At 30.6% G+C, this 14,502-nt stretch overlaps 2 protein-coding genes across 13 annotated transcripts in view; one reads left to right on the forward strand and one right to left on the reverse strand.

Annotated features, from left to right (window-relative positions):
- Positions 1 to 14,502, reverse strand: part of LOC124428890 (protein furry) — a 28,050-nt gene extending 13,548 nt beyond the window's left edge. Inside the window, exons 1-24 of one of the 12 annotated variants that reach the window (XM_046973529.1) lie at positions 14,381 to 14,502; positions 13,646 to 13,798; positions 11,546 to 11,633; positions 11,413 to 11,454; positions 10,899 to 11,075; positions 10,645 to 10,829; positions 10,273 to 10,472; positions 9,999 to 10,208; positions 9,710 to 9,917; positions 9,502 to 9,639; positions 9,163 to 9,397; positions 8,689 to 9,092; positions 8,034 to 8,615; positions 7,837 to 7,972; positions 7,571 to 7,741; positions 7,312 to 7,501; positions 7,065 to 7,241; positions 6,009 to 6,155; positions 5,495 to 5,665; positions 5,272 to 5,421; positions 5,019 to 5,188; positions 4,631 to 4,902; positions 4,394 to 4,548; positions 3,957 to 4,120 (exon numbers count right to left, since the gene is read on the reverse strand). In XM_046973529.1, the coding sequence (XP_046829485.1) occupies positions 3,957 to 4,120; positions 4,394 to 4,548; positions 4,631 to 4,902; positions 5,019 to 5,188; positions 5,272 to 5,421; positions 5,495 to 5,665; positions 6,009 to 6,155; positions 7,065 to 7,241; positions 7,312 to 7,501; positions 7,571 to 7,741; positions 7,837 to 7,972; positions 8,034 to 8,615; positions 8,689 to 9,092; positions 9,163 to 9,397; positions 9,502 to 9,639; positions 9,710 to 9,917; positions 9,999 to 10,208; positions 10,273 to 10,472; positions 10,645 to 10,829; positions 10,899 to 11,075; positions 11,413 to 11,454; positions 11,546 to 11,588 (4,327 nt within the window). In that variant the 5' untranslated portion in view covers positions 11,589 to 11,633; positions 13,646 to 13,798; positions 14,381 to 14,502. Of the gene's footprint in view, positions 1 to 3,956; positions 4,121 to 4,393; positions 4,549 to 4,630; positions 4,903 to 5,018; positions 5,189 to 5,271; positions 5,422 to 5,494; positions 5,666 to 6,008; positions 6,156 to 7,064; positions 7,242 to 7,311; positions 7,502 to 7,570; positions 7,742 to 7,836; positions 7,973 to 8,033; positions 8,616 to 8,688; positions 9,093 to 9,162; positions 9,398 to 9,501; positions 9,640 to 9,709; positions 9,918 to 9,998; positions 10,209 to 10,272; positions 10,473 to 10,644; positions 10,830 to 10,898; positions 11,076 to 11,412; positions 11,455 to 11,545; positions 11,634 to 11,689; positions 11,947 to 12,048; positions 12,814 to 13,645; positions 13,799 to 14,236 lie in introns of those variants that run through there. The other 11 variants (XM_046973527.1, XM_046973528.1, XM_046973549.1 and 8 more) reach the window with 11 other exon arrangements.
- Positions 881 to 3,959, forward strand: LOC124428995 (thyrotropin-releasing hormone receptor). Its single transcript, XM_046973654.1, has 4 exons — positions 881 to 1,121; positions 2,143 to 3,006; positions 3,468 to 3,666; positions 3,780 to 3,959. Exons 1-4 carry the CDS (start codon positions 1,050 to 1,052, stop codon positions 3,914 to 3,916), a joined length of 1,272 nt encoding a protein of 423 aa, XP_046829610.1. The 5' UTR covers positions 881 to 1,049; the 3' UTR covers positions 3,917 to 3,959.

Here is a 14,502-nt window from a genome sequence, read left to right on the forward strand (position 1 = left end):
TCGAAAAAGTAAAATAATATCCTTGCATAGTATATAATACCAAAGTACATTCCAAAGAAGTTGATATTATAATTCGTAAAACAAAAGTACATAAGAAGATCTTTCACGTGAAATGAAAGATTTTAAGAGAATAAAAAATATTCTCGAATGATATTAATCAAACATTATTAATCGTAAAAGGAATATTTTATTATTTAATTATCTGATAACAAATAAATAATAAATTACCAATGAATTATGTAATTCCTTGTTAAATCATAAAATTATATAATATAAATGTTACATAAAATACCTTTGTCTGTGTTTCCTATACATTTCTTATCCTTAAGAAGAAACACTTTGTTATGATATCCTTTGATTAAATAAAATTATAGTAAATAAATGAATTGTATAAAAAGGAGATTTTAATAATATTTAAAAATAACTTGTTACATGCGTGTTGCGCATTATTAAAAGATATTATTAAAACTAATCGATGGTAGACGAAATGGTTAACAAATTCGTAAAGTAAAAAAAGTTCAGAGATGGCTTAGACTCTTGAAGATCGAGGAATGAAGGGGAAATTTGTCCCGGCGCAACGATGCGCAGAAGCCAGAATGTTGGATGCACCGGGCTTTATCAAGAATGAATCGTAGCGACGCGTAGCAGAAATAGATGGAGCGCCGTCCTGTTAAAAGTTTCACCGTTTGTAAAAGACCTTTGTTAGGACAGATCAAAGGAAAAAATCCTTTCGTTAAATTCGCGTTCTCATTAACATCGAGTTACATTGATTGTTATCATAAAAAACCCCGGATAGTGTCATATATATATATATATATATAGAGTATATATATATAATCATATATATAGAATCATATAATTTTTGTGATCTAACGGAATTAAACGATTAAAAAAAAAAAAAAATTTTATTAAAAGATTTTCTATTTCATTTCTTTCGATTCCACGTGTCGCGTGTGTTGGTTTTAACGAAGAAAGAATTATTTTTTAAATGAAAAGTGTAGTAAAATTAATATTAATATGAAAACTTCAACAAACAATAGTTTTCGATAATGAATGTTTTATCCGACGGACGTGAAAAGTGTGAGAACAAATTGCGGCCTCACAATTTTATCTTCTTTCGAGTTAGTACTAATTTTCGAATATTTTCTTCTATTTTTATCTGAAAAGGATTTGGAACTTTTTGTGAATCTTTTTAGATCTTAAAATTTTTTATAATAATAAAAAAAGAAAAGAAAAGAAAAGAAGAAAAAGAAACATCGACGAGAGATAAATATCATTAAAAATACCACTCCTTATATATCTCATGGTGGAATAAATCGAACTTTACGTGGGTGAAACGTTGCCAATATTTGAAAGGGCCGAAGTAAAGTCGTACTCTCGTCATCGGCGTCTAAAAGAACTTGGATACGTTCCAGAACGCTTTCTAGTTTGTCTATACTTTAAACCGACAATGAGTGTTTTACTATCTACTGCGAAATACACTAACGTATTATATGAAAAAGAGTGTGAAGAAAAAAGAAAGAAATCCAAAACAACATCCATCAAAGTCTAGTGTTTACTTTGATTTTTAACGTTACGCTATAAAAGTTTGATCGTCGATAAGCTTAGAATCGATTTAAACCGTGTCATCTGTTACTAAAAAGTGATATTATGTGCCAAGAAATACATAGTGTCCTCAGAGAAACTTAAATATCTTCGTTGTCTTCGATTACATGGAAGAATGTTAAAAAAGAAATTATTTTATTCAAAAGGGACAATATTTTGATTGACGATAAATTCTTCTAGAGAAAATTTTTATCTCGGAATGTTAAAGGAAATTTTTTCTGCGATTCTTTTTTTTTTAAATAGATCGATATATTCTCTTTTTTGTCATATCGCTATAACTTATAAAAAGATGAATTTATAGATAGAATTTGTAAAATTTCCGATAACTCTGAGTGTAGAAAAATTTATAAATTGAAATTTAATTTTCTTTGTTCTTTTGTTTATAAAGGCAATAAAACCAAGAAGATTATATTAGAATTATCAAAATGGAAAGAAAATATGTAATATTGATCAATCGGGTGTTACGAGCAATGAACATTCAGAAAAAACTTTCTGAAAGATCGATCATCGTCAAATCAGTTTGGATATTTGTTCCAGGACAAAAGATTTCTTAAAGTTATTCGAAAAGAAATAATGACAGAGACAAAGGAAGAGGTTGAAGTAACCGATCTGACCGAGGCGATCCTAAGAGGGATACAACTGTATTATACTCCGATATTAGTATATTTGGGTTCTCTTGGAAACTGTCTATCCGTATGTGTATTCTTCGGTACAAAGTTACGACGATCCTCATCAAGTATATATTTAGGAGCATTGGCTATAAGCGACACTGGATTTTTAATATCAGTTTTTGTGGTATGGTTGAATATGGTGAATATTGGTATTTTTAACGAGCAAGGATTCTGTCAATTCTTCATCTACCTAACAACACTTTGTAGTTTTTTGAGTGTTTGGTTTGTGGTAGCCTTCACCGTCGAAAGATTCGTCGCTGTTCAATATCCTTTTCATCGTCAATCCATGTGTACAGTGGCTAGAGCAAAAACCGTAGTCATCGGATTGACAGTTCTTGGTATTATGACGTGTAGTCCAACTTTATGGTTTTCGAGTCCTCGTTTAAAAATATCAAATACAAAAAATGTGACGGAATGTCTTGTCGCTGAGGGTTGGGAGTCCTCAGCGACTATTTTCAATTCGATCGACGCGATACTAACTTTCGTTGTACCTTTTACCGTAATCGTCGTATTGAATATACTCATCGCACGTGCTATCTATAGACTCGCCAAAGTAAGGAGAATACTGACTACCGAATCAAGGGCTTCGCAGGATCAAATGTCCTGTTCTCAAAGTCCTCGAAATACCTTCGCTCAAAGTAAAATCACTAAAATGCTTCTCATCGTATCCACAGTTTTTCTCTGTCTCAATCTGCCGGCCTACGCTATCAGAGTACATGCTTTTCTATACGTACGTATTTCTTTTGAATTGCGATTTCTTCTTTTTCTGTATATGTATTGCATGAGATTCACTCATGGATTCATTTTTCCACTTGATATCATTTTCTATTTTTTCGTTCGTAACAATAAGTTTCATAATATAGGTACATATATTGGAGTATATTATATATGTACATATATGTATATATATATATATTTTTTTTTTTTGAAAAGATTTGAAGTACTTTTCCATTGATTTTCATCGAATAGAATTCATATTTTCTCGACAGATAATCTAAATGAAATATCTGAGAGAAACTTGCAAAAATTCTAAGACATTATATTACGAATATGTTTGTTTTTAATATATATGCACATACTTAGTTAACATTGTTACTCTTTTTGAATAATATTATTATTGATATGAGTATCGTGATAAGAACGTATAATTTCATAACAACGATTAACACTAATAATGTATGTGATTTTCAGGCGGACAACAATCCACCGCGATCGATAGAGTTGGCGCAACAGGTGTGCAACTTGTTTTTCAACACCAATTTTGGAATAAATTTCATTCTTTATTGTACCACCGGACAAAATTTTCGCAGTGCAATGATTCGTATGTTTTTACGGCGTTCCCACGGAAAAAATGACGCTGCCGGGCGCATATCAAATCATGGAAATATTGGTAAATTAAAAAATGCATATAAATAATTAAAATAAAAAATGTTAGATATTAATAAATATGTCTAATACTAATTTCATCTTTAATAAAAATGCTAATAAATAAATAATCATCAGTTTCAGAATTAGCTCGCAATAATACTTTAACGAGCCGTCAAAAAGCACCTATGTTTACTAAATCGTGGCAAAACAATCACGAATTGCAAATATTTTCTAAAGAATTTAAAGAAGACATGGAAAAGAATAAGGAGTGAAAAATATAATTAAGAAAAGAAAGAAGAAAAATGTACGTACCAGTTTCGGGTTCTGTGGCTGGCAATGGTCCCACGTTTCCAAAGAATCTTTGATCTAATAGCTGAAGGAGTTGAAGAGCCTCGTCATGAACCGGTGCACGAGGACAACCAGTATTCATTAAAGTTACGTTAATGATACTTGTATAATGATCACAAGGATATTCCCTATTAACACACGATACGATCTGCTTAAGCCTATGCTTTCACATAATTTATAACAGGGACTTCTATCCTAATATAATTACTATTTAAACTTATTTATCGTTTGAAAAGTCTTCTATACATTTCTTCCAAAAGTAATGATTAATAAATATTATTCTATTTATAAAATATATGTATATATTGTATTATATACTCAACTTTTTAGTAATTATATAAAAATCTATATTTCATGAATCGTTGATATCTTTAATTTGTAATATATGTAATAAAACAAACCTTGCACTAAATATTGTTGCTAATGCGAGGAAACAACCATCGGCCACGTGCGGAGCGCCTGTATAACATCTATCGACTACCCAATCAAGAAGTGCACCAATATCAGGATTTCCTTCCAATAATAGAACAACTGTTTCACGAGCCAAAGCATAAATCTAAAGTACATTAGTAATATATAGAAATAAGTAACCAAAAATCTAAGGACCTTAAATTCTTTAATATCGCCTTGAAACCTACCTTCTCATCCTTACTAGCTAATAATAAATCTAACCATTGATATAATATCGCACCCTCCTCGGAAAGTGACTGCGGATTGAAACACGGTCCGCAACATAATAAACCACTCATAGCTTGTAATGCTGAAAGTTGTAATTCTGTACATGTCTTTTCTTCTTCGTGTAAAGACGATACACTTGTGAGAGGTCTACCATAAGGTCCAGCCCAACTAGCAAAGAGCATAAATAAATTCCGTCTTAAATCCCTCTTCAATAAACTGTGACACGTTTCCACTAAAAAAAAAAAAAAAAAATAGAAAATAAAAAAAAAGAAAAACAGAAAACAACAGAAAACTTTCTATAAACGTTTAACTTTTCGTTGTGCTCAACAAAGCAACTATATTACTCACACGAAAAACTTTCTATCATCTTTCTTATAAAATTACAAAAGTGTAATTTAATATCCCTCACTGCTGGAGCTTCTTTATCGGTTTCATTTTCTAAGTAAATACGCGCTCCATCTATATACTCAACAAATGTTGGATGGAGAGATTGTGTTTCGCGATCTAAAACGGCGGGACTAAAAGAATTTTTAAGATATCAATATAGAGAGATTCTTTGAATTTTATGTCTAAGAGAGAGAGTAAATATTTCCTAACAAACCAGATTCCAAATGTTCCATATTCAGCAATCAATTCCAAAACTCGAACTAACTGCAATCTAAGTGCATCTCTTCGTCTTCTACGTCTCATGTTTTCTTGTTTGCGATCAACAGCTTCACGTATATAGGGAACTAATTCTTCCATCAAGTCTCTATGTAGATAGTAAAAAATTGATACTCGAAACTTTTTAAATAAACGCGAAATTAATAAAAAAATATACTCACTTTAAAGCATCGGCATTTACTTTACCGATAGCTTGTACAGCAGCATCTCTAACATCAATTGCCTCGCATCGCAAAAGAGGTACTGTTAATTTGTACAGAGCCGCGGGGCTCGCATTTGTTCCAGGTGATTTGTTATCACCTCTTTCGGCGGAAAGACTATCCGGTGAAGAGCTACGAAAATGGTCTTACTATAATTCTTCGCTAAATCAATTTATCATTTATCTTTTGTACATATATACAATGCATCAATGACATGAACAAACGAATTGGATTTAACGCGATTAACGATCGGGAACGGTCATCAGACAAGACATGGACAGTGCTTATATCGCGAGAAAGTATAGTGACTGGACTAAGAAGGAACCTGCTTGAAGCTGAAACTCTTATAAAGCATATGGACATTGTGCCTTATAAGTAAAAATTCCGGTAAAATGTGGTGGAAATTACCAATGACCGTTTAATTCTGAGTGACATCTAAACATGGTCGTTTACAACTGATTCAAATTAGGCTCACCTGGTCCGCTTATGCCTGATGTAGATGCCGGAAATGGACGGAACTGAGAACCGGCCCGGCAGGGTCTGCGCCCCACCGAGGTTCTCCAGGCTCTGACTCAACTCCTTACTCATGCACAACACACCAAACTCCACCGTATGCTGACCACTAGAGTATGCAATACAGTGTACCACCAATGCTCCTTGTATCAAATGTTATTTACTGCTCAGAAACTACTATTCTAAGTCCCAGATGTGTACATACATGTATGAAACAATAACAGATAACATGCAAAGTGTATCGTTGCAGAAAAAGAAAGCAATGTGCGCATATAAGAGTATATATGCAAAAAATTTAAACCCCCCGCTCCCGAATGCAAAGCGCACATTGGTACAAATTGGTGCTAGTTTAGACGAAAGTTTAATAAGTTAATTTTGCTATCTGGTGCTTTGACAGGATTTCAGAGAACGTGCATGTTATCATTAGCATGTTACGTTTCAAAACAATACCTCTTGAAGTTTTTGCATTGCATAAGACATAAAAGAGATTAGGATTGATATACGTGCCAGAAGAAGTAATATAACTAATCAACAATGTGATATAATCTTAATAAGAGAAATATAAATAAATATACAGAAAATAGAATTAAGAAAGAAATTTTCCATTTCACGACAGACATAAGCAGACATGATCCAACACCAATTGATACCAATTAATAATAGTTAAAATTTATATCTTTTCACCCTTTAATAACTACACATAAAGCAACGTTGTAAACAACCGTATACCGTAAGAACCGTACAGTTAAATCTGAGAATATTATTATTAATTTATATAAATTAATCATCTAAGTATATCGTATTATATTATTGAATAAAAAATCTACGTATACACTTATACTTAATGATATTTTTAAAAACCTAACCATTATATATATATATATATATATATATATATATATATATATATATATATCCATCCCCAACATTTCATCGAAAAACGTATATGCAACATCATCATATGATATAAGAAAGTAATTATAGAATATTTTAATCAAAAATATATGCATTAATTTACCTGAGACTGAGATCTGGACTGGCACAACGAACAACAGGACTTGGAACAGGTGGTACAACTCTGTATCCAAAAGTCAAATAATTTTTCCAAACGTGCATGTAGACATCTCTTTCGTTTACTGGCTTTCGTACTGTAGTTGAGCTTCGTAAAAGCGAAGCTCTGTTATCATTGACAGGTCTAAAATAGAAACGACACGTGTCATTTTTGAAAATTAATAAACGCATATAAGAAATAAGATTCAACTCACGTAGGATCGACTACCGAAAATAAGGAATTTATTCTTGTAAAAACAATAGGCCAAGAATGAGCAACGGCATTGGAACATTGAGTAAGTACTCTATCTTTTTCCAAAAATGCAAATAGACAGGTCCCCCATGGATCAGCCCCATTTAAATTCAAAGAAGATGAACTTTTTGTACTATTTTCATCATGAAATCCTATAATTTTATATAACATTAAAATCGATATTAAATAAAATTCTAATAAAATTCTAATCGGTCAAGTACCTGCTGTCCAAACACAACTACTTCTATCAGCTATCCATTGAAGATCAATATTAAATGTAGAAGCAGCAGCTGCTTTTTCTGCTGGTGGTAACATATGATAACATTTTTCTAAAACAGTTGGACAACAAGCGTCTATCACATCGATAACAGGTTGATCGTCATCGGGAGTTCCTACAATTGGAAAAATCTTATTTTTTCTCATTCATTTATCCACCATATATATATATATACATATCATAGCAGACAAACGATTATTTCATTCTCACCCAATATTTTTAATAAGAATTTTAATTCACGAAGTATATGTACAGCCAATCGTCGAGGATAAAGTCGACAATTGCAAAGCATTACCAATGCAAATCCTTCAACCAGATGAAAGACGCACGATATTGGTTCTACTTTCTATAAATAAATAATATTAATAAAATTGAATTTATTTCTTAATTAATATATTAATACGTACTTGTCCGGATTCACTTCTTTTTATAGTTGTATCTACATTCGGTCGTATATTCGATCTTGTATTATCCATTGTTTGCTCTTTTAATCTTATATTAGGACTAATAAGTGCATTTTTCCAGCTTGTAAGAAGTTGTAATAACATTCTCAAACCATTATCAACAAGTTGAGGAAAAGTATCTTGAACGTCTCTGGCAAGAAATTGTGTAAATCCTAGAACAACATCTTGTCTCCAGTCAGGAAAATCCAATGCTAGAGTCTGTAAGCTTTGATATGCTAATCCACGAAGTTCTTCATCCATGTGTACAGTTAAACGTGACAATAAGTCAACTAACTCTGCTCCAGTCATTCCATCAGGTATCAAACGAGGCACTGCAGCAACGCACGTACGAAAAAGATCTATTCTAGGCTTACGTTCACCGGTAATCATTTCGTCTGGTTCTTTATTCATATTTTGGGTACTTGTCATCATCAATGGACGACCATAATGAACATCTAAAGCACGTAAAATATCAACAAACACTCTACGTACGTGTGGAAAATACGAGGACATTCCGATACTCCTAGCTGTATCTTCTGTTAACATCTGAAATTTACAAACAAACACAAATTGTATAAAACATCATAATAACAATAGATTATTCCCTTTTTTTATTTACCTTGTTTAGAAAAGTTTTTTTTACACGAACTGTATTTCCGCTAGGTAATACACCCATAGTTCTTGGCATAGGTGGTTCACCTTCTTTTTGTTGAAGACTGTCTGCCACTACTAAAAACGCTCGTAATCCAATACTCATTCTTTCAGGCGTTAAAATAATTTTTACCGGTCTACCCACAGATAATAAATCAAATACTATCTCCCTCATTGCAAAATCAAGTCTTTCTTGTGCAATGAATTGAATAATCTTTACAAATATATTCAAAGGTGTATCCCTAGGTACTACTGCCTTAGATCCTTTGGGAAACAAAGAGTTCACTATACTTTGTAATCGGCTTTGTGTGGCTGAATTACTTTCACATTTAACACGTATCATATATACCCAAAGTAATCGATATAAAGCCTCTGAAATATATCATTATTTATTAATAGATAATACATGTAAAAGTTCTATTGCATAAATGATATCGCATACCTAATGCAACCCTGCACATTTTAGGATCTCTATTCTTCAATTGAGAAAGACACATGGCCAAAAAATAATGCCAGTTTTGTAAAAAGAATGTTTTTTGACTAACGCATAACAAACATGTTACAAGAGGAAATAATGCCAATCTATGCTTAGATTTAGTACACATATCTAATGTTGTAGAATATAACATTTCAACAAAATTTTTCAAACAAGGTACATTGACTTCATTTTTCACAGCCTACAATACGGAAAAGTTCATTATTTGTCAATAATTATAGTATTATAGTAGTAGTATTGTATATTTAATAAATAGTATTAGAGTTTGTTATGTCTTTAACTTACAGCAGCAACTGGTACCAATATTTCAACAAATAAACCAGCTAAAGCATGTTTTACATCTTTATCTTTCACTTCTAAAAAGTACTGTGCACATTCTTGCATAAATTGAAAAGATGCTTCAAATTCTTCTATTGGTACCATCTGAAAATATTCATACGTTTATTTAAATATTATAAAAATTATATATATATATCATATACAAGATAATTACCTTAACTCTAAAAAATTTCATTCCCATTAACAAAGAAATAATACTTTGTGTAGTATGAGGTCCAGGTTCTTTAGCACGTAGTTCTTTTAATTCTACCATAAAACGTTTCCTGACAGACATAAATCGCGACTGTGCTAGAACTCCTATTACTTCTGCATAGAGATCAGCGATAATATGTATATTTGCAGCATTGGGTTCATTTTGTATACTAGAAAATTAAAATTATCAAGAAATTGTTTCTACAAATAAAAAATTATAAATATAAAATATTTTATAGCATTATACTCACCCTTCTCTATATTTAAAATGTTTAAAAGCAATATTCTCAATATATGTTACTAAATCTTCATGACCCGGATGAAATGGTAATTGTCGCAATACTTCAATTAACATCAAACAAAATATAAATTCAACAGCAAGATCTCTGCGTTCTTGAAGTAAATCTGCTTCACTTCTTTCTACTGTTTCTACACTTCCTGATACAATCGTATACATAATACTGCGAAATAATACATATTCTTAATCTTATATTCAGACCAAAATGCAATTAAATAAGAAAGTACCTTTTGCCCTTTTGATCTTCTTTTCCAGCAGCAGGTTTCTTTTGATCACTAACTTTGTCAACTAACTGTCTTTCATACCAATTAAATAATGCACGTAAAATAGAAGGTAAACAATGCTCTGCAACTGATCCAAATGCCGATAAAAGCTGATCAAATTGTGGGTCCTCCCCTCTTTGTAATATTTTTGAAAGTGCTTTTTCCTAAAATGTTATTATTGTTAATAACACACACAAACACACAAACACACACACACACACACACACACACATATATATATATATATATATATATATATATATATATACGGCGAAAAAATGCAATCACTTATAAAAAATAACACTAATAAAAACTAATAACAAAAATAACACATACATGTTCTGTCATCACAGCTTCCATTTTCTTCTCTGCTTGTGCAGTGAATTTAGCAAATGAAGTGCGCATTACAAATTCTCCAGGGCTTAAATCCATATCTCCAATTTGTTGGGGCCTTACTGTTTCTTTTTGAGCACCCCAGGGTAGTATAACTGTTATTGCACTTACTCTACTAGAACTGGACTCTAAAAAGTAATTAAAAATTATTTTTATAATAATATAAAACAATATAAATATCAACATGGAAGACTTACCATTGCCAGAGGCTGAGGTACTAGCAGTATGAATACTAACTGCATCACTACTTTCTCCTTGCGTTGCCCCATGAACTGTAAGTAGTTCCTGACCAGTTTCAGGATTAGTTTGAGATATTGATTCAGATGTACCTTCATGTAATCCCTCACTATGTACAATTCTAGAGTCCGAAACTTCTAAGAAAAATATAAAATTTAAATATTGGTAACTTTTTTATATTCACTTTTAAATCTAACTATTGAAATTTTTTATGTATATTAAAATATCAATATTTAAAGTTATCATAGGTTATGTTTGATTATACACATTCTATTATCAAAAGAAGAATGTCTTTGATTCTAACAACCAACAATTCAATATAATAGAAAAAGAGATGAAGCCCCATTCTGTAACGTAACAGATGCCTACAATGAACACTAACTTAATTATATCAAGCTTGGAACATGACTTCACATAAATATAGTTTTAAGAAAAAACTTGTACGTATAAAGTACTGATAAAATTGAAACCTACCAGTGTGTGGATCATTTGTTGTACTGGATTGCGTATCCCCTCCTATAAGTGTGATATTTTCTGATATGAGTTTAATGTATTATATACATAGTGATATAATAGGAGTGTTGTATTCATAGTAAATTCAATTTACCTTCTATCATGTTGTCTATATTTTTTTCACTTTCAGGTAACATTTATACAGTATATTGCTATATCATGACTACACTGCATTTTAACAACTGAAACAATTAATAATCTATATACGTTGCTTATACATTTCAATTGATATACATACATCTTATTTAAGTTGCAATTGTCATTATTTAATTTTTAGATACAAGATATTTGAAAAACTATGGAATAAAATGCGTGACTTTTTCCAATAATTACAATATCAATAAAGATAAATTCAAACTCTTATTTACAATGTTAAAAATCGTAAAACTTCTCATGTATTATCCGTTCATGTATTACTTTCATTACTGTTCATACATGACAACCATATATACATATATAACACACATATGTATATATATATATATATATACACACATATATATTAAGTACTATCCTATAAATATATATATTTCAACACATTTTTACTGATCAAATAAAATGTATTCGCAAATGCATCAGCAATTCATCATTACTTACAAAAACAAGTGGTACTTATCTATGAAAGTAACAATGTAAGAATAAGGTTAAGTTATGTTTTGATGGAAACGTCAAATATTAGAAAATTACATCCAATAATTATAATTTAGTACTTTGCTAACGAGTCGTCCAATAGTCACCAACTACAGTATAAACATAGTTAGAACTAGTCGGCATCTTTGGCGTTTGTGTCGCCGGAAGTTGAAAAATTATTAAAAATTTCTAGTTCTATAATTCTTTTCTATATATGAACAATAAAAATATGGACCTTTAAAGATTTTCTGTTCCGTTATAACATATTATAATTGAAACAGAAAAACTCACATAATACTTTTAACTTTTTATTGCTTATAGATACTGTCATAAACATTTTTTAATTATTGATCTGGAATCATTATCCTCTTTTTTCTATTGTTTTAGAATTAGATCAATAATACTAAAACAAAGATACCTTAAGTTTAACCGTCGGTAATGCAGAATTTCTATCAATTATTTTTACATGATCTATTTTAGTTAATTTATTATCGGCGCCACCTACGACTATTATGATTCTTAAATCTCATTGCTTCACTTCTATCTTTATGGTTAATGATATTTTTGACAATTACAATATCAATTGATCAAGATTGTTAATAAATAATTATTAAATCACTCATTCGTTCCTTTTCCTTGATCTTATTATTAAAGCTTCATGATATAAATTCTTACTCACTCTTTATGACGAATGAAGTAGTCTCAGTATTAAAATGCTTTACGTCATACTTTTTAATCATTAATATTAAATATCTTATCAAACATTTGTAATATATAGACCACTAATGTTATATATATATATGTTATATATATATATATATATATATATATATATATATATATATAACATATACGTATGCAAATATATCTTTATTCAAAGTTCAATAAGAACAAAATTTCATATATATAATTAAATGAAATAAAATGAATGGATAAACATTGGTACGACCATTAAGGTTATCATATTTATCAATCGTTATTTCGTAATTATTTTCATTCGAGTTCACATAAAACAACCGTCCAATTTAAGTGCATTGACCATGGTTGAATCATATACGACGAGTGCAGTTATGTGAGATACTGTCTATGCTTGTAATATCAAGGTTGTCATTCAATCCAATCTATAACACTGGAGACTGTTGTCGAGTTGTAATGCTACGTTAGCAATATATATTATTCTTGATTGCGTCTTCAAAAGAATAAAAAGATACCTTTGACTTTCAATGTTAAATAACACGTTAAAAATAATCTCGTAATTTCGATAACATCGTTTATCATATCGTATCGATTCAACGTGCATACATACGTGCATACATACGTGCATATACTGCATTTAACGTTAGAATAAAGATTATGTAATATGCATCGTTTCCTATATTTGCAAGTTTATTAATTTCTCGTTTATACAGATAAACCCTATTAAAAAATAATTTATATATATGAACACTTCAGAAAAATAATTATTTTTCAAGAATAACAAATCATGAAAATAATTAACGAACTTAACCTCAATAACCTTTCTTAAATTACTTATAATAACAATAAAATATTTTTTGTGACTAACCTAACGCTGACAAGAATATGATGTTAACACTCGTAGATTATTATTTGGACTTATTATTGTGACAGTTTATACATAATATAACAAGCTAGCCAAATGCGTAGGCAAGGTCGCTTAAATCTTACTGAGCAGCATCAATGACATAACACGTTCCACCTAAAATCATCGATTAGTATATACTATTAAATATTCATGCATGATATTAAATTATTATATTAGATCGAGATAGTTTCTATATTAACAAATTTGTTTTTTTCCTTTCATCTTTTTCCAAACTTTTATATATGCGATTCAAAAGAAGAAAAATAAATTAGATTTCAAGGAAACATCGTATCTTTGACGATTTAAAAAAAACTAAAGTAAACAGAAATAAATTAAGGGATACGTATGAATGATTTGTATCGTCTCGTATGCTATAAAATAATAATAATAATAATGATAATATTTCTAATTAAGAGCATACATATTTTGGTTAAATACATAGATAAAAGCATAAAAACAGGTATAGATAAAGGCATAGATAAAAATAATATTTTAAAAATGAAGACAGAAATGAAGATGGTAATATAATGTTGGAATCAAAATAAGTTGTACAATCAACTACTACTACTTCGTACGAAGATGCCTTGAACGTCAGGATAACGTAGACGTCGAAAGGACGCATTTAGCGATGTTCTATTCTCTGCAAGGTCCACCACAACGAAAATCTACGAATCTCTGAGAGATGTATAAATACACCTTTTGCTCGACGTTACTCCATTGAACTCTGGCGCTGTGCTTCGGCACACACTGGCCCTAAGCCAGAGTTACGCAAGTCGTGCCCTGTTGACCTCTTTGTGTGTGAAAAGATTAACCTTGCG

The sequence above is a fragment of the Vespa crabro genome, chromosome 1, assembly GCF_910589235.1.
Source record: "Vespa crabro chromosome 1, iyVesCrab1.2, whole genome shotgun sequence".
NCBI classification, from domain to species: domain Eukaryota; kingdom Metazoa; phylum Arthropoda; class Insecta; order Hymenoptera; family Vespidae; genus Vespa; species Vespa crabro.

Coding starts and splice junctions, on each gene's coding strand:
- LOC124428995 (XM_046973654.1), top strand. CDS start 1,050: ATGAATGTTTTATCCGACGGACGTGAAAAGTGTGAGAACAAATTGCGG. Junction 1,122..2,142: donor ACAATTTTATCTTCTTTCGA/GTTAGTACTAAT, acceptor TATTTGTTCCAG/GACAAAAGATTTCTTAAAGT. Junction 3,007..3,467: donor GAGTACATGCTTTTCTATAC/GTACGTATTTCT, acceptor TGTGATTTTCAG/GCGGACAACAATCCACCGCG.